The sequence below is a fragment of the Lissotriton helveticus genome, chromosome 1_1 (genome assembly GCF_964261635.1).
Source record: "Lissotriton helveticus chromosome 1_1, aLisHel1.1, whole genome shotgun sequence".
NCBI lineage: Eukaryota > Metazoa > Chordata > Amphibia > Caudata > Salamandridae > Lissotriton > Lissotriton helveticus.
The window spans coordinates 612,156,957-612,176,192 of NC_136057.1; the positions used below are offsets into that span (position 1 = coordinate 612,156,957).

Sequence of the window (19,236 nt, forward strand, 5' to 3'; positions counted from 1 at the left end):
TCCCGCAGAAAGTATACAAACCCCGCCTGGCTAATAGGCAAGAAATATGGTTCTCTGAGGATTTGAGATCGCTGAAACAAAAAACCAGAAAACTGGAAAAACTGTGGAGACAGTCTCGGAGGCTGGAAGATAAAGAACTTCACAGATCCTCCCTTAAGTTGTACCATAAGGCCATTAGGGCTGCTCGAAAAAATCATACTGCAGCACAACTAACAGAGGCTGGGAAAGACTCTAAAGTATTGTATAACATCTTACAAACTTTTACCAGGCCGGTAGCCTGTAAGACTGCAGAGGTTGCTTCCCAAGGTTTGTGTGATGAGATCTCCCTATTCTTCATGAAGAAGATAGATGCAATCTATGAAAGGATAATGGCTTCGAATACAGCTGCGGGAGCAGATAACAACATCTCTCAGACTAATGCACAACAGGTGCAACCTATTCAATGCCTTACAAGCTTTCCCCCCATCTCCTTAGAGGAGGTAACCTCACTGGTCACTCAAATTAAGAGCGGTAGCCCTCAGGACATCATCCCAGCCCGCATCATGCCCAGGTTGGCAGAAGTTCTGGGGCCAGGAATCCAGAATCTAGTTAACCTCTCTCTTAGTACAGGGGAGGTTCCTATAGACTGGAAAAGGGCGCTAGTGAGACCGCTGAGGAAAAACACTGCTATTCCATGGATGGAACTGGCTAATCTAAGACCCATCTCTCTCCTCCCCTTTTTGGGCAAAATTATAGAGAAATTTGTAAATCGACATTTGTCGAATTACATTGAACAAGTAGGTGGATTAGATTCTTCCCAGTCAGGTTTTAGGCCAAGACACAGCACCGAGACCACCTTGTTGTCAGCCGCAGACGATCTATACATGTTCCAGGATAAAGGCCATTCTGTTATCCTGGTTCTGTTGGATCTGTCTGCGGCGTTTGACACCGTGTCACACAACATCATGACCACCAGGCTAGCTAACATCGGCCTGGAAGATAAGGCGCTGGCTTGGCTGAGGAGTTTCCTGACATATCGCACCCAAAGGGTCACCCTGGGTGCTTATCGGTCAGAGGAGTTGGGGATCTCTAAGGGGGTGCCACAGGGCTCTTGTTTGAGCCCTACCCTTTTTAACATCTATGTGGCCCCCCTAGCTAACATCATGAGGTCCCATGGTTTCATCCCAGTGTCATACGCGGATGACACCCAACTCCTCTTTCCTTTTAAAATCCTCACGGCTGAGGTTAGGAACTCCTTTGCTCAGGGGATGAAGGCAGTGGCTCACTGGATGGCATCTAACTTCCTGCAATGTAATGTTGCTAAGACGGAGGTGATGCTGTTCGGTGAGGCTAAACTTCTGTGGACCCCTGACTGGTGGCCTCAAGATCTGGGCCCAGTCCCCGAGCCCAAGCAGGTGGTGAAAAACCTCGGCGTCCGATTAGACCAGGAGCTCTCCCTAAAACAACATGGCAACCAAGTGGTGGGTTCCTGCTTCCATATCATTGGGATGCTAGGGAAAGTATGTCCTTTGCTGCCAGACTCTACTAGAAAAACCTTGGTGCAGGCTCTAGTATTGAGTCGCCTGGATTACTGCAATGGGCTACTACTGTCAGCAAATGAAGCAGTAATTTCCAGGTTTCAGGTGGTACAAAATACCGCTGCTCACCTTGTTCTAAACCGGCCCCCTCGTACCCCCTCTAAACCCCTTCTGACCATGCTGCACTGGTTATCCATCAAACAGAGGGTGAAGTTCAAAACCTGCTGTATAATACATAAATGTTTACAGGGGAAGGGCCCTGCTTATCTGTCCAATAAATTCTCTCTTTACACACCCACGCGCTCTCTGAGATCTAGCGAACAGGCCTTGCTGCGTGTTCCTAGAGCAAAAAAAGCAAGACAAGGAGACAGAGCCCTTTCAGTTGCTGGCCCAACCCTATGGAATAGTCTCCCACTAACTTTGAGACTTTGTAAGGACCACCTCCCGTTTAGGAAACAATTAAAAACTTTCCTATTCCAAAACTGCTAGCATTCACTGCCAGTATTCGTTATTTGCATTATGGCTGCCAAAGGCGCGGAGATACTCCTTCGGGAGTCGATCCCAGCGCGATACAAACACGCAAATAAATAAATAAATAGAATCCCTGTCCATCAAGAGGAAGAGAAAGGACGCACCAAATATAGTCACATTTTCAGATGATGAGACTAAAGACAAGGTCTTAAAACGGAAAATAAAGCAATATTTTAAATTCCTTTCTTCTCCTTGGTAGTGGGACACAGTGTTCACTGCAACCATGCAAAGTTCTGTAAAGTTGAATTTTGTTTTATTTCTCGTTTATGGCAGGCTTGCTGTGATAAACGTTTTGCTCTAACGTCCTGCTTAAGTGACTGGCAGAACACATGCATAAACATTCCTAGCCTATCACACTCTCTTTCTCTGACTGAACCCTGATCATTCGGTATTTGTTTATTGTCATTGCTGCTTGTCTCTTGTCGAGTTTTTTTAGCACTTCATCCAGTATTAGTTTTCTCACTTTTCCCTGACTGCCATGGCTTTAAGGAAAACCTGTAGGACATCTACTGGGAATTATATTTCTGCATAATATTGTCAAATGGAAAGTTAACATTTCTGTTTCCTTTGCTGATAAATAAAAGTAACCTAAACAATCTTTTAGGCGTTTGCATGCAGTATGAAAATGGAAAGCCTGTAGTAACTAACCCAGAATACTTGTATTTTTCCCAACAATGTCCTTTTCAGACTTACTGTTTCTTTTTAATTCTGTAATTTTTTATTGTAGAAAAAATATATATTTACATGGAGCATAACATATACATGGGAGGAAAAGAAAGAGAGAGAGAAGAAAGGAAGAAAGAGAGAACGCCCGCGGGGGAGGGGGGGGAGGGTTGTTCGAATTTTTCATTTTCTGCTTCCAGTCTTATTGACGTTAGTCCAAAACTCGTCGTGCGAGCGCGGTTTGTCCCTTGGTTCCCCGACCCGGGGTTGCGTTGATTGTCCTTCTCTGTCTCGCCCCCGGCCACAAGCGAAAGAGATAGATAGAGTAGATAGACGAGGAGGAATGGCGGCATTGCGCTTCCCTGGAGTGTGTCTTATTTGGAGGTCTGCTGCCCGGCTACTGTTAGTGGGTGGTTGGCCTTGCTGCCTATGGCGGCTTGTGTGATGGGAGGTACTTGTCTAGGGACTCCCACATGTTTGACTGCCTATGTGTTTTGGGTGAGTGTTGCGCTGTGCTGGTGTCTGCCCCCCTTAGGAAAGTGACCCAGTTGAGAGGTTCGAGGTGCAGAAGGCGTACAGAGTGCCGGCAGGGAAGCCAACAACAGGGAGGGGCCCCAGACCAATAATATGCAACCCACTGCGAACATCCCACACCGAGGCCATCTTCGCCTTTGCCAGAAAGAATCAAAACCTGTCATGGGAGGGCAGCAAGATAGTACTGACCCAAGACTATTCGAAACAAACGGTCGAGACTAGGAAGGGCTTCCTAGCGCTCAGGGATGCACTGCGCAAAAAAGACATCAGTTTCAGTTTTGCTGGCCCGGCCCGCTTCAGGATCACAGACAAAATGAGAACAATGACAGTTGAGAACCCAGAAGACCTGAGACGCTACATGCAAAAGCCACCGACGGAGGAGATGGATACAAAACCCCCAGGAGCAGCCAAAAGAAGTGCCTCACCGGATGCTGCAGCCCTGTCGGAGTATGACCACCGGGGACAAAAAGGAAGAAACGACTACCTCAAGATACGTTTACACGCCCGCAAGAATCTACCTCAACAGCGCGGAACCAAATGAGAACTTGACCATGGACAACACACAAACTCTACCTCAGGGAGGATGCGGAGCAAAAGGAACTTTGTCGTCGCACTCCCACTCAGCAAGTAAGGGGGGGAGGGGGGAGGTACACGAAGGGCTGGGGGGGCTGGGAGCACACACATGGGGTCACTCTTCTTTCCTATCTCTACCACTCTATCTTTCACTCTTCCACACCTTCAACGAGGAGCAATAAGCACAGGCACAAGCAAAACGACACAAAAGCTAGCCAGGGACTAAGGAGAGGTAGCCACTGGGCCTCGCGGTGTCCAAGGCCACATAGATTGCCAAGCACGAGACATCACAGATGACACACAATGCGCACACCAACCTCTCAACTGATGTCAAGATAGTATCCTTAAACATCAAAGGCCTCAACAGCCCAGTGAAAAGAAGGAAAGTACTAGAGTACCTAAGGAAACTCAAAGGCGATATCTACGTACTGCAAGAAACTAGACTAGAATCTGAGGATATTGCACGCCTCAAGACTAGCTGGATAGGAGACATATGGGGATCAGCCGCACAGAACAAAAAGAACGGGGTGGTCACTTTCACAAGTAAGAAGTCAAAACTAACACTAGTGAACACGCAGGCAGACACAGAAGGAAGATTTTTGGTGACGAGTCTTGGTAGAGCGGGAGAAACGATACACGTGGCCAACATATACGGCCCCAACACTGATGATAGGGACTTCTAGGACAAGGTAGAAACGCAGCTACACACCCTCCCGCTAGGAGAACTCCTAGTGGTTGCGGGAGATATGAACCAGGTCCTAGACCCAGCCATTGACAAGCACCCACACAGACAGGGCCATAAGTCAAACAAGGGAAACATCCTGAAAAACCTCTGCGCCAAACTCAACCTCAGGGACCCATGGCGTCTCCAAAACCCAGACGACAGAGAGTAGACTTTCTACTCAAACCCTCACAACTCCTACAGCAGGATAGACCACATCCTCATATCAGACACGCACGCCCACCTCATAGACCACACGGAAATTGGTCCTCGGAGTATCTCAGATCACTCACACATAAGCACCACCCTATCAGGGAAACATAATGAGAGGCCGACCCGCAGATGGCGCTTTGACGACAGTCTGCTTAGCGACACCTCAACCAGGGCAGAGATCGAAATAGCGATCAAAGAGTACCTGAGGATTAATGACACCCTCGAGACAGACAGAGACCTGTTATGGGATGCTTTAAAGGCCACCATCACAACAGTAATGAGCATAAAAGGGAGGATAAACAAAGACAGGAACAAAAAAATCGCTGAACTGGAAACAGAAATTAAAAGTCTAGAGAAGGGCCACATAGCTAATCTGGAAGATAGGAACACCCTCACAACCCTAACCAAACACAAGTACGAACTAAACAGAATCCTGAGCGAAAGGGCGGGCACCTGGATTAATAAATACAAAGGCATCAACCTATGTACAGCTAACAAAGCGGGGAAAAACCTGGCATCATACCTCAAAGGGAAACAGAAACAGCATTCAATAGGGGCCATCAAAGACAAAAACAACAAATCCCAGACTGCAAACAAAGAGATCCTGGAAGTGTTCAAAAACTTTTGTCATCGTGTACTCGCTTCCTCCAAGGGACTCACGGATTTTAACTCACGTTTTGTGGAAAATTTGTATGAATTTCTGTAGCAATGGCTATTAACATCATGAACCTATAGTCATTTTATACTTTTTATAATTTTATTTTTCCCATGTATTAATATTTGCAATGGTTTTAATTAACTGAGCAATAAAGATTACTTCACTATCTACGAGGAACTCTATACAAGGGATGACACCCTTCAGAGGGACGGGGGGGGGGGGGAAACTCCTAGACTTACTGTTTCTAATGGAAGAAAAAAAATGTTTCTGTATCAACTTAAATGTATTGTTACTTAAAGTTTTCAGCTTATGGTTTTGTGAAAAAAGTGTTTGTTTATGAGCTTTTGCACTCTATTAGCCCACACCCTTCGTTACATAGGCTCGCCCCCCATACACACACCTTTTCCATCCACTTAAAGCTCTGACCGTCACTGAGGCACAGGAGCCCTTCCTTCCACTCCAGCTAGTCTCAGGGCGGAGGCGGCGCCCCCAACTTCCAAGAACGCTGGAGGCCAGCGCAGGTGGTGGGTAACACACAAGTTACAAGAAAACGTGTTGTGCAAAATCTAGTGCAAAAAATCCCCAGATCGGGCAGTCGCGCAGGATATGCGAATGGCCCCTCGGCCTCTGCAGCCTCTCTAAAAGGAGGCTGGCTGTCGTCTGCCTAGTGCATGCAGTCTAGTCTGAATATGAATATGATACCACCTATAAAGAGAGGGAGACATTTTAGACATCTCCCGTCCCGCTTCTAGCCTCCCTATAGGCAGGGCTTTAAGTGGGATGAAAAAACTGGGGGGGTCTCTCAAAGGGGTGTGGCCAATGTTAAGGGCGTGGCTTAAAACACCTAGAAATCTGTGCTTAGCATAGCGTGCCCCCCAACTTGTATTTTGCTGTTTCTGTAATTTCATCCAGATATATGATACAACAAGTGACATAATACCTATAACAAGTCTGGACTATTGGCTTTGTCAATGGTTTTTAGTTGCTTACGATAAACAGGCGGCAACTATGGCTTGTATATTAATATTGAAAAAGCTTCCACTTACAGCCCTGGTGAAAGACACTTCGACAATGTTGCTGCTCCTGAGTTTCAAAAAGAGAAGGGACATCCAGAGAGATAATGACTCTCCCTACAGATTTCCCTTCCCCTACAACACTCACCTGGCATGACGGCATGCCGTAACTTCCTTCTCCACTAGTGAAAAGTGGGCAGTGTGAGCAGCGCACATCGATGTGCCTGCTGTCACTGCAGTCCGGAAAAAACGGACCACCCGTGCTGAGGCCTCCTTTTAAAACTGCCGGTGCTCAGCACCAATGAGACCTGGCCCACTTAAAGCCCTGACTATAGGCATTATGCAGAATATATTCTCACTTCTTGGCCATGTTTACAGCCCACGTTTGTATATTAAAGAAATAGACTGGAGGAGAAAGCGACTGGTGGAGATGCTGTACCTCACTGTAAAACCAAGAACTACTAAAACATGCTAATTAATTACTCAAACTTCCTGTTGGAAACTTTTCTGGTAGATCGAATTCTTCACAAAACCCCCTATGTATGTTATTATGTTCACACAACCACGTGGTAAACATACGCGTCTCGAACTGCCCTGTTTTTCATGTGCCCGGAGAAATGTACATAAAAAAAACATCTTTGCTAGACTTGTACTTTTTGTAACAAACATGCATGCATTCTTTTTTTCCAGACGAGGGCGCCCGCGTACTCAGAATGCCTTCCAAATCCCCAGAATATGCTGAAGTGCGTAAAACAGCCGTTTTAAAAGAGGTACAAAGAGTGCGAAATCTGCTTTTTTTTTTTTTTTTAATTACAAGTGTTAAATAGTGTGACTATTTATTTCACGGAGCTTGGGTGCGCACTTCGCTTTTAAAATCCAATACTTGTTCAAGGATGTATACACATCAATAGGAAAGTATTCATATCCCAATAATTTCTGATCTCTAATGCAACTTGTTAAATAATTAGCGACGAAGCAATATTACTAAACAGATTAGAAGATGAATTGGAGCTATGCCGTAGGTGTACGCATGTCGGATTACTTGACATCTCCCGCAATTACCGCATTAGACTCCCGGCTTCCTTTTGAAGGGAGTTCAATAATCTCACACGTTAACTGATGAGCAAAATTCGAAATACTGGCGCTGTTACAAAATAATGCACATTTCTTTGCTGTTCGTTTATCCTAGGCATAAGCGTACCCTTTTGCACATTTGAAGGTATGTAAGTGGAAATACCCGCTCCATTACACAGGAACCCACCAATGGAGGATTCCAAAGCGTCCTGACTAGGCACAGTTGAATTTAAATTACAACATGTGACCTATTTATTACATTTGACTTTAATGAGGGTGAAGGGGCCATTTGTGGAAAATCTTTTGCATGTACAAGAAAGGAGTCAGGGACAGAATTCTAAATCCTAGCATTTATAATTGGTGCTTGCAGAAGAAGAAATTAAGTTTAGTTGTTGCCCCTTTTGTGTGGATTTTCTCATTTCATTTGTGCTTTATCTTTACAAGTTATTTTCCTCACACTCTCTATAATATAAGCACGAATTTGCATATTTAAATTTCTGAACATTATTAGCTGACCAAGTGGTATATGAATTTAATTTACCAAGATCTAATTTTATTTCAATTGTTTATCTCATACCCATGTTATCTGTCGTCCATTACGCGTTTCAGGTTTTCTTTTAGAGAGCAAGGCTAATTTTAGAAAGTTGCATTGGTTTTCAGACACATACATTTATAGAGAGATATGAAGGACATCAATCCCCTGAAAACAACAATTCAAGCTAAATAATGTCAACATCATGAACACTGAACATAGGGTCTCATTACCCTGGTGGTCGGAGGAGCGTCCCACAGCCATCACAGTGGGAATGAGACTGCCCGACAATATGTTGGCGGTCCCACCCACCATGTTTCGGTAAGACTGCCATGCAGGCGTTCAGAAACTTCCTTTTAATAATGCTGCCTGTGAGATGGCCCGGAAAAGTGCAGCAGCACAAGCTGCAGCAGAAAAAGGCATTTTTCAAATATCCATGCAGGTGCCTGGCACTCTGTGCATGGATATTTGGTGGGGGACACATGTGCCCCCTGGCCACTAAGCAGTGGCCCACGGGGGGCCTGTTTGGGGCCCCAAATTACCTTTCCAGTTGCCTTTCCTTGGGGGTGGGACTGCCATGAAAAGGCATTGGGAAAGGGATATTATATTCCTGACAGTGGTGCCGAGAAGGCACCGCTCCCATTCAGCATCATGATTCTTGCAGCCGCCCTGACGAGATCAGTAGATCCTGTCGGAGGTAGTGTTCCATTCCCCAAAATTCAAGGGTCCGACCGCCTGCCTCAGAATGCAGTGGTCAGCCCGAAGGGCTTTTCTGTTGGTGGGACCACAGGCATCGTAATAATGCCCACCCATGTATCTGTTGGTCAATCAACCCACTTTGACACACACATGCATTGATCAAACTGCTCTGTACATATATGTGTGTTTGTTTGGCCTGCCTGAGCATGTATGTGAGTTATTGGTAAGGGCCTTTATGTATGTGTTTCCGCTAGTCTGTATGCATGGTACCTGTATCAATGGTTCACTGTGCTTTCATGGGCACCTGTGTGTGTGCTGGACTGTGTTTGCATCGCTAAATCTGTATGACGCATCACATATTTTCTTCTCACCACATATTAGATTTTTAGTAAATACACTGCTTGAAAGTTAGACCAACTGATTTGGTCAAGGCTAGTTTTTCTTTTGGGGTGCTTCTACATTGGAGGTGCTGTGCATAAGTTATTTTCCTTGTGCCACTATGAATACTGTGCTCTTGTACGAAATATGATCCTGAGTGTTTACAAACTGTTAGATTCTACCAGTTAGAATGGTTTGCATCGAGATAGAACATGCCTGTTCAGCAGGGCAGTGTGTCAATTACATTGCTCTATATAAGGAGAGAATGTGCCACTCACAGTGATATGTAGAGTAGCTGGGTGCTACTTAGAGTCATATGTAGAAGGTGTCTCTTAGAGGGATTTACACACACTAGATCGCACCACTTACATGACACTGATAAGGGTGTGACACTAAAAGAGATTTGTATAGCGATAGACTGTAGTCTGTGGCGATATGCATAGTGGCAGTGTGCAGCACAGGCCAGGGGCAGAGGCTGGACTTCTTAGGACAGTGTGCTACCTGCAAGTCTTAGCGGAGTGGTGTAGTGTGCCTGTTGAAGTGTTTTCTAGAGTAATGAAATGTGCTACTTACAGCATATTGTAACATAGTGTGCCATTTACTGTGTTGAGTAATTTTATCATTTAGAGTTTTTGTACAGTGGTAGGCTATGATACAAACATAGAGTGAGCCACCAAGATCAATTTATACAAATCTAGCTGTACTGGGGTAGGGGGAGCCGGAGGACCTGTGTCCAATGATTCCTTAGCTGAGGGACTAGTAGTGGAAGAGAGAGTCAGACCCTTTGTATAAGGTTTTAAGTGAAGGTTTTATTTGTCGGTATGATTTTCTTCTTCGACTTGTAATCCTCTCTCTCGCAAAGGCAGCCGGGTCGAAGGCAGACTTCCGGACAGGATCCAGCTTGCTCGGGAGTCGGATCTCAGCTTGTCCCGCCGGTTTCAGGTGTCGTAGGAAAAAGGAAAGAGAGGGAGGTGTTAGGTCAGGGTATGGGACGACGGTTTGTAGGAAGGACCGGGGGTGAAGGAAACCTGTGCTCTAGTGCGTATCTACAGTCCGTGCGGGAGAGTGCTCGTGAGGAAAGGGAAAAGGTTTAGGACTGTACACGGGGCTATATACCACAAGTTTACTCAGTAGGTAGGGCCCGACGTCCCACCCAGCCCGCCACTCGGCCCCGTACCTGTTGGAGCCACGCTCCTCCCGTGGGAACGTGGCGGGGCGATGCGTGGAAACGTTGGCCTCATGGCTTCTCCAATTCGGCTTCGACCTCTCGAGTCTCACTCCTCTCGCTCTCCGCTGCAGTAGTCACCTCTCGCCTCCTGGGAAACGCCGTCCGCTGCTTCCTTGTTCCGGCCTTCTTTTGACGCCCTAGTGACGTTTGTGTAGGGAGGAGCTACGTCTTCTGAGGACTCCCAGGTAAAGGGACCGTGCATCTGGTTGTTACCATCCGGCCAACAGTGTTCGGTGGTTGCCCACTCTGGGTCGTAGGGAGCAGGTGGCTGTTGAGAGGGAACGGAAGTAGGTAAAAGGGAGGTGGCGGACCACCAGTCTGCTTCATTGTTCGATTCCTCCCCTGCCCTGTCACACTAGCATAAAACCATTGATGTATAGTAATAAAATGCACCATTAACTGCTTTATACTGCAAGAGTGTGCCCTACTCACAGTGAATAACTAAAAGGGGTGGGAGGAACTCACAGAGTTTTACTCTGCGGAATTACTCGGATTTACGTTAAACTCCACGAGATTTAATGGATTTTTGGAGTGTCTTGCTGCTCCTGCTGAGTTTTACCACGGGGATCTTCTTCCCCGCTGGAAAATTAGGGCAAACTGTACTGCGTCAGAGGGCACTGCTTCTTTCTGTTGCTCGAGTAGATTTTCTGCTCGTGTGGCAGTTTTCTCAACGTGAACAGTAGCAACCTGCCATGATCGTCCACAGCGAGAAATCGCACGTGACTCGTTCAAGTGCTTAATTTTTGTCGCTCACCAACTTAACATTGGCAAGCTGTGCACGAGAAAAGATCCACCACGCTGCGGTTTGTGGAGTTTTTTCAGAACTCCGTGCTCCAAGCGGAGTGCAGAGTTGGCAAAACTCTGCGAACTCCACCAGCGTAGTCGGAGTTTCCTCCCCACCCCTAATAAATAATACATTAAAGAGACTGTCATGTATACATCACTGTACAGCAATACAGTGTGTAACCACAGTGTTTTAGTCAGTGGTATTTTGCCACTTACAATACTCTGTTCAGTGTTAGAGTGGATAACATGGTGTGCATTGTAAAGTCAGATAGTGCATCCAAAGTAGCATTTTATATGATGGCAGAGAGTGCTAGCTTGAGTGATTACTAAAACTGCAAAATATGCAGGAGATCCATCGACCTACTGTAAATTCCTCAAATAAGTGGGTTTGCAGCACTGTGATTTTGGGCCATTACTGAAGTCTGAATATCTGGTTGAGCCTCCATTAGTTTATATAAATGGACACAGGCATTCATCCATTTGCAGGTTGTATTAGTAAAACGACTTTGACCAGGTAGGTTAAATGATCGGTCCATGGGTCTTCTATAAAACTGTCCATTTTAATTGGGTTTCTCAGACATGGGCTCTCAGTTTCCCACTGCCTGTTGCTATAAAAAGCAAGTGAAGGTAACATTACATTTCTCTGTCCCAAGCTTTTGTCTTCTTGTGTGTTGGGAAAAGACAATCTCCGTTAGTACAACGATGCCCTTATGCCCTGTGTTACAAAAAATCTGAATGCATGGTGTAATCCTCAAGTTCTATCTACTGGTAACTGTGATACATACATACATTTAAAGGTATATGAAATGTCCTGTGAAATAATCAATCTGTAACAATTTTGGTGAGATTGTTCTTGTAATTTATTTATACCAACCTTTAATCCAGTCAACTATAATTAAGATAGCCGTGCCTGTATTTGATTTCAGTGGAATTGGCCACTCGTTAATAGACCATTCTTGGGGAGCTCGGAGATGTTTATCTCAAAGCTTGCTTAGGTCAAGCCATTCTCCTTAGACACTGCAGTAGTAAATCCGTGGTTTGACTGGGATCACCGCAGTCCTTCTGACTACTCCCTCTGCTCTTATTCACCACATAGTTCCAATGTGTGTGCCATGTATACATCACTGTACAACTATAAAGTGTGCAGCCAACAGTGCACTGTATGTGGGACACTGGAAATTGTGACTGACTCTTAAATATTTTCTTTTCATTGCTCTTGACTGGGGACCATAGACAACTTATATAAAAGTGCAATCAGCTCTTCAAAGCTGCCACAGTTTGACAGTGCTTTAAATGAGTACGTGCAGCTCACCTGCACTTCTTAGCACTACTGTATTAGAATGGAAGAGTACCAGCACTTCTCAGGAGCAAATAGGTACTCTTAATGGTGAATACCTGCATCTCTATAGTTCTATTTAAAGCATATGGCCAATCCCAATAACTAACAACAATTATCCTTGGGCTATGTGTCAGCGTGCTTCCCAGCATAATGCGCTTCAGGGCCTTTCCACGGGTAGAAAGCTCATTATAAGTGCTATTACAATTACAATTGGTCCCATTTTATGTAGTAGAACAAATGGAAGAAATGAACAACGAGCTCTGGTTGCCAAGCTAAGGCTTCAACCGTTGTGGAATTCAGAGAATTAAAATGTGGGACTTAGAGTGCCCAAAAATCTATCAAGTATCAGAGAGTCAGGTCAGGTCAACTTTGTAGTACATTGCAATTTTTTTCATCGACAGAAATTAAAAGGATAGTTTATCATGCCAAAAATGCTATATTCAAAGTACAAGGCAAATTCTGGTCTGGTCACGAAACAGAGATAATTCTGGGAAACCAAAATATCTTCTTAAAAATGGCTTTAATGCTGTCTATTTTTTAAGAAAAACACAGAAGGTGATGGACGGAATGGTGCACATTGGCAGAACATTCACCCCAGTCACAGATCTGGGTTTAATCCATCGTTATTTTGCTCACCACGCCACCCCAGTTCAGACATGGCCAAATGCAAATCAGTCTTGACCCTGTGCCTCATGGGAACAGTCCAGCCCGAACTGCCAAGCCATGTCTTCCCTGGACCGGAATCAAGCATCCTAGGACCGGTTTCTGGCTATCAGCCATCATCAGCCAGGATAGCTTGACTCCAGTGGTGTAGTGAGCACGGGACCCATGCCTGGGCATACCCTTCCCACATAGGGCGAACAGCAAAACACACAAGGTGATGGACGGAATGTTGCACATTGGCAAAACATTCACCCCCAGTCACAGATCTGGGTTTAATCCATTGTTATTTTGCTCACGACGCCACCCCAGTGGGATGGGTATGCTCAGACGTGAGTCCTGTACTCTCCATGCCACTGGAATCAAGCTATCCTGGCTGATGAGGGCTGAAAGTCCGAAACCGGTCCTAGGATGCTTGTTTATAGTCCAGGAAAGACCTGGCTTGGCAGTTCTGGCTGGACTGTTCCATTGGGTCACAGGGTCAAGACTGATTTGCATATGGCTGGTTTCAAACTGGAATGTCATGGTGAGCAAAAGAACAATGGATTTAGGCCCATATCTCTGTACTGGGGTGAATGTATGACATTGTTCTGCATTATGTCCATCAACTGTTGTTTTTACATTTGTCACCCCGAGTGGGGCGGGTATGCTCAGACCTGAGTCCTGTGTTCTCCATGCCACTGGAATCAAGCTATCTTGGCTGATGAGGGCTGAACGCCAGAAACCGGTCCTAGGATTCTTGTTTCCAGTCCAGGGAGGACCTAGCTTGGCAGTTCGGGCTGGACTGTTCCCATGGGGCACAGGGTCATGACTGATTTGCATATGGCTGGATTCAAACTGGAATGGCATGGTGAGCAAAAAACGACGGATTTAGGCCCAGATCTCTGTACTGGGGTGAATGTATGACATTGTTCTGCATTCTGTCCATCAACTGTTGTTTTTGTATTTTTTAAGAAAACCTTTAGACATACTGTAAATTTGCATGATGTGATTAATAAATCAGATTTGAATCCATTTTAGAATATGGAAATTGTCATGATCGCCACTTTGCACTTCAGAGCATGGCCCCGTTTAGGTATTGTACAAGTCAACTTAGAGGGTATGTGTATAAGAAGACGGATTCCAACTGCTGATGCCCCAAATCAAAGATCTATTTGGTCCTGGCTGGCAGACATATAAAACATAAATAAATCTACAAAACTGATGGAGCAGCCTGTTTTTCAAAAAAACATCTTTGTTCCTGGACTGGAACTTGTCAGTACAGGTAAAAATAAATGCAATATTTAAAGAATCTAAATGCTTCTAAAATATGTCTCCAACAAACTTGGGCAATGGACAGTTTCACAAAAGTTGATTTTTATATTTATTATAGCCCTGTTAGTCAATCAAGGCGAGGGCATGCAAAGGGGGTATGTCTATCCTAATAATAATGCATTTTAATTGTAACATAAAATGCATTTTATTTCCTAAAAATTCTCTTAAGTGCCTTAAGATGATTCTTTCAAATGGGAAATGTAACCAGTGAAACGTTACTTTTGATGTTTATATTCCTTCAGAAGAGAATCCTAGTTCTCTTTTAACTTCTTCATTTGATTTCATAAATGAAACAATGGATAGAGAAACAGCAACGTTGTTGTTCTTAGTCGGAGATTTCAATGCTAAAGTCACAACTTTGGAGATGCAGGCCTATAAAAATCAGGAATTAGAAGAAAGTTGAAATATTTATGGATCATTGTTTCACAGTAAAAGCAGAGCTAATAAGCAAAGAATACTTTTATTAAAAGAGTTAAAGTCCATAGGAGCAATAAAAATAAACTAAAGAAGCGGCTTTGACATACCAGCCAATGTGACCAGATGTAGTTCCTTAAGGCATTCTCTATCTCATTACAACATAGTCTCAGAAATAAAGCTCACACATACCATACTTAGTGATCATGCCATACTTAGCATTTTATTGGAATTATCTATTACAACAACTGGCTGAGGTCAAACGGAAATGTAATTGGTATTATCAGACTGCTTTGGAATCCTTGACAGTTAAATTCTTTTAATGAAGTACTGGCATGTTTTCATTACCTACTGGCGATAGCCAGTAGGTATATATAGTTAGGATTTTTTTCCTATGGGATTTTTGAAAATTCTATGTCGAATAACTTTGGCGTTTGAGGACAGAATTGGCTGAAATTTTCAGGAAAATGGAACATTTTGTTTCTGAGCAGCCCCTAAAAATTTGGGGGGGTGTCGTCTAGGGGGGGCCGAGAAAAAAGGGGGGTCCCAAAACGTGTTTTTCCCATGCAATTTTCCATAGGGCGGTTGGCCTCACTTTTAGCCTGAACGGCTGAATGGATTTACACCAAACTTGGCAAAATTGTAGGGACTGGTAGCCCGATGTGCCTTTGCTATGTCTCAAGATATAGGCTCCAGTGGTTTTTACGAAAATTAACTTTGAAAAATATATATTGGGCTACATTGGGCTATATATATGTTGGAGCCCAAATGTAGCCCAATGTAGCCCAATGTAGCCCAATGTAGCCCAATGTAGCCCAAAGATGGCCACCAGAGACAAAAAAAAACAAATGTAGCCCAAATATCAGCCAGATGTAGCCCAACTATAGCCCAATGACAGAATGTCCCAGAGTGTTCTAACGAACAACTAGAGTGCTAACAGTCCTACTTATTACAAAGGTATGGCACACCTGAAGCCATCTTGATTGGAATAAAGTGGTAACTCTTAAAACATTTAATTTAAAAAGGAACAAAATGAGGGGGTTCATTTTGCCATAGAAAGTATGATTAGCGAATATATGACGAAATCCCGCATACCATCAGTCCGCAAAAAAAATCCCGCATGTACTATTAGGCCGCAAATTAAAATAACGAAAACTTTTAGAACGAATATGCCTTTAGCATACACTAAACAACTAAACTACCCTAAACCCTAAAACACTACCCCCAGCATGACCCTACACTACACAAACAGTACAACACTACCCTAAACCCTAAAACACTACCCCCAGCATGACCCTACACTACACAAACACTACAACACTACCCTAAACCCTAAAACACTACCCCCAGCATGACCCTACACTACGCAAACACTACAACACTACCCAAAACCCTAAAACACTACACCCCAGCATGACCCTACACTACGCAAACACTACAACACTACCCTAAACCCTAAAACACTACCCCCAGCATGACCCTACACTACACAAACACTACAACACAACCCTAAACCCTAAAACACTACCCCCAGCATGACCCTACACTACGCAAACACTACAACACAACCCTAAAACACTACCCCCAGCATGACCCTACACTACGCAAACACTACAACACTACCCTAAACCCTAAAACACTACCCCCAGCATGACCCTACACTACGCAAACACTACAACACTACCCAAAACCCTAAAACACTACACCCCAGCATGACCCTACACTACGCAAACACTACAACACTACCCTAAACCCTAAAACACTACCCCCAGCATGACCCTACACTACGCAAACACTACAACACTACCCAAAACCCTAAAACACTACACCCCAGCATGACCCTACACTACGCAAACACTACAACACTACCCTAAACCCTAAAACACTACCCCCAGCATGACCCTACACTACGCAAACACTACAACACTACCCTAAACCCTAAAACACTACCCCCAGTATGACCCTACACTACGCAAACACTACAACACTACCCTAAACCCTAAAACACTACTCCCAGCGTGACCCTACACTACGCAAACACTACAACACTACCCTAAACCCTAAAACACTACCCCCAGCATGACCCTACACTACGCAAACACTACAACACTACCCTAAACCCTAAAACACTACCCCCAGCATGACCCTACACAACGCAAACACTACAACACTACCCAAAACCCTAAAACACTACCCCCAGCATGACCCTACACTACGCAAACACTACAACACTACCCAAAACCCTAAAACACTATCCCCCAGCATGATCCTACACTACGCAAACACTACAACACTACCCAAAACCCTAAAACACTACCCCCAGCATGACCCTACACTACGCAAACACTACAACACTACCCAAAACCCTAAAACACTACCCCCAGCATGACCCTACACTACGCAAACACTACAACACTACCCAAAACCCTAAAACACTACACCCCAGCATGACCCTACACTACGCAAACACTACAACACTACCCAAAACCCTAAAACACTACACCCCAGCATGACCCTACACTACGCAAACACTACAACACTACCCAAAACCCTAAAACACTACCCCCAGCATGACCCTACACTACGCAAACACTACAACACTACCCAAAACCCTAAAACACTACCCCCAGCATGACCCTACACTACGCAAACACTACAACACTACCCTAAACCCTAAAATACTACACCCCAGCATGACCCTACACTACGCAAACACTACAACACTACCCAAAACCCTAAAACACTACCCCCAGCATGACCCTACACTACGCAAACACTACAACACTATCCTAAACCCTAAAACACTACGCCCAGCATGACCCTACACTACGCAAACACTACAACACTACCCTAAACCCTAAAACACTAGCCCCAGCATGACCCTACACTACGCAAACACTACAACACAACCCTAAACCCTAAAACACTACCCCCAGCATGACCCTACACTACGCAAACACTACAACACTACCCTAAACCCTAAAACACTACCCCCAGCATGACCCTACACTACGCAAACACTACAACACTACCCTAAACCCTAAAATACTACACCCCAGCATGACCCTACACTACGCAAACACTACAACACTACCCAAAACCCTAAAACACTACCCCCAGCATGACCCTACACTACGCAAACACTACAACACTATCCTAAACCCTAAAACACTACGCCCAGCATGACCCTACACTACGCAAACACTACAACACTACCCTAAACCCTAAAACACTAGCCCCAGCATGACCCTACACTAAACAACCACCACAACTCTACACTACACTAACACAACACTACACTACACAACACTACACTACACTACACAATCACTAACCCACGAAAAAATTAACACAAAACCACTTACCTCTCTCGTCATCGTGGTTTTCACAACGCAAATGCATTTACCATACATGCCTTTAAAACGTAATTCTTTGTAAAGGCATGCGCGATAAATGCACATGCGTTTTGAAAAAATGCGGGATAATGGTATGCGAGGTCAATGACCTTGCGGGATAATGGTATGCGGACTGAAAGTCTGCGCGATAAAAAATGCGGGAAAATGGCTGCAAACCATGATTAGCAGCAGACTTCCCTGGTGAGCACTAGCTTTACTACAGTGATCTAATGAGCAACTAGAGTGCTAACATTCAGAATTTATGGCAAATGTGTGACACATCTGAATGCCTTCTTGATAGAACCAAAGTAAACAAGCATTGAAAATGCAATAGATCTCGCCCTCGTTTAAGTTAAAGCCATTCTGTTTGTAATGAGGTGGCTTTTTAGCTTTGCTTTTATTAGTGTTTTTAAAACTTTCATGTAAATAACATGCATATGTATGCATATATGTATATGTATGCATGCATTTATATTTATATAGATATGCAGATTATATATGTTTATATATGTATATTACCTACTGGCGATAGCCAGTGGGTATATATAGTTAGGATTTTTTCTCTATGGGATTTCTGAAAATTCTATGTCTAATAACTTTGGCGTTTGTGGACGGAATTGGCTGAAATTTTCAGGAAAATGGCACATTCTGTTTCTGAGCAGCGCCTGAAAATTTGGGGGGGTTTCGTCAAGGGGGGCCGAGAAAAAAGGGGGGTCCCAAAACGCGTTTTTCCCATTCATTTTTCCATAGGGCGGTTGGACTCACTTTTAGCTCGAACGGCTGAATAGATTTACATGAAACTTGGCAAAATTGTAGATATGGTTTGCCCGACGTGCCTTTGCTATGTCTCAATATATGTGCTCCAGTGGATTTTGAGAAATTAACGTTTAAAAAAATATATATATCTGTGACAGCGCTCCGGTTAGCGCCCCGGTTCGCGTACCTGACGCGTAGCGGAACTTCGCGAAGCGAAGCTGATTGGCTCTCCGGTGTC

General features: G+C 44.4%; 1 protein-coding gene across 2 annotated transcripts in view; it reads left to right on the plus strand.

Annotated features, from left to right (window-relative positions):
• The window catches only part of LOC144770262 (uncharacterized), an 825,923-nt gene that overhangs the window by 70,098 nt on the left and 736,589 nt on the right, over positions 1–19,236 (plus strand). The window contains exon 2 of one of the 2 annotated variants that reach the window (XM_078654631.1): positions 7,114–7,193. The exons of the other annotated variant lie outside the window; for it this stretch is intronic. Within the exon in view, the coding sequence (XP_078510757.1) occupies positions 7,137–7,193 (57 nt within the window). The 5' untranslated portion in view covers positions 7,114–7,136. The remainder of the gene's footprint in view (positions 1–7,113; positions 7,194–19,236) is intronic. 2 annotated transcript variants of the gene reach the window in all.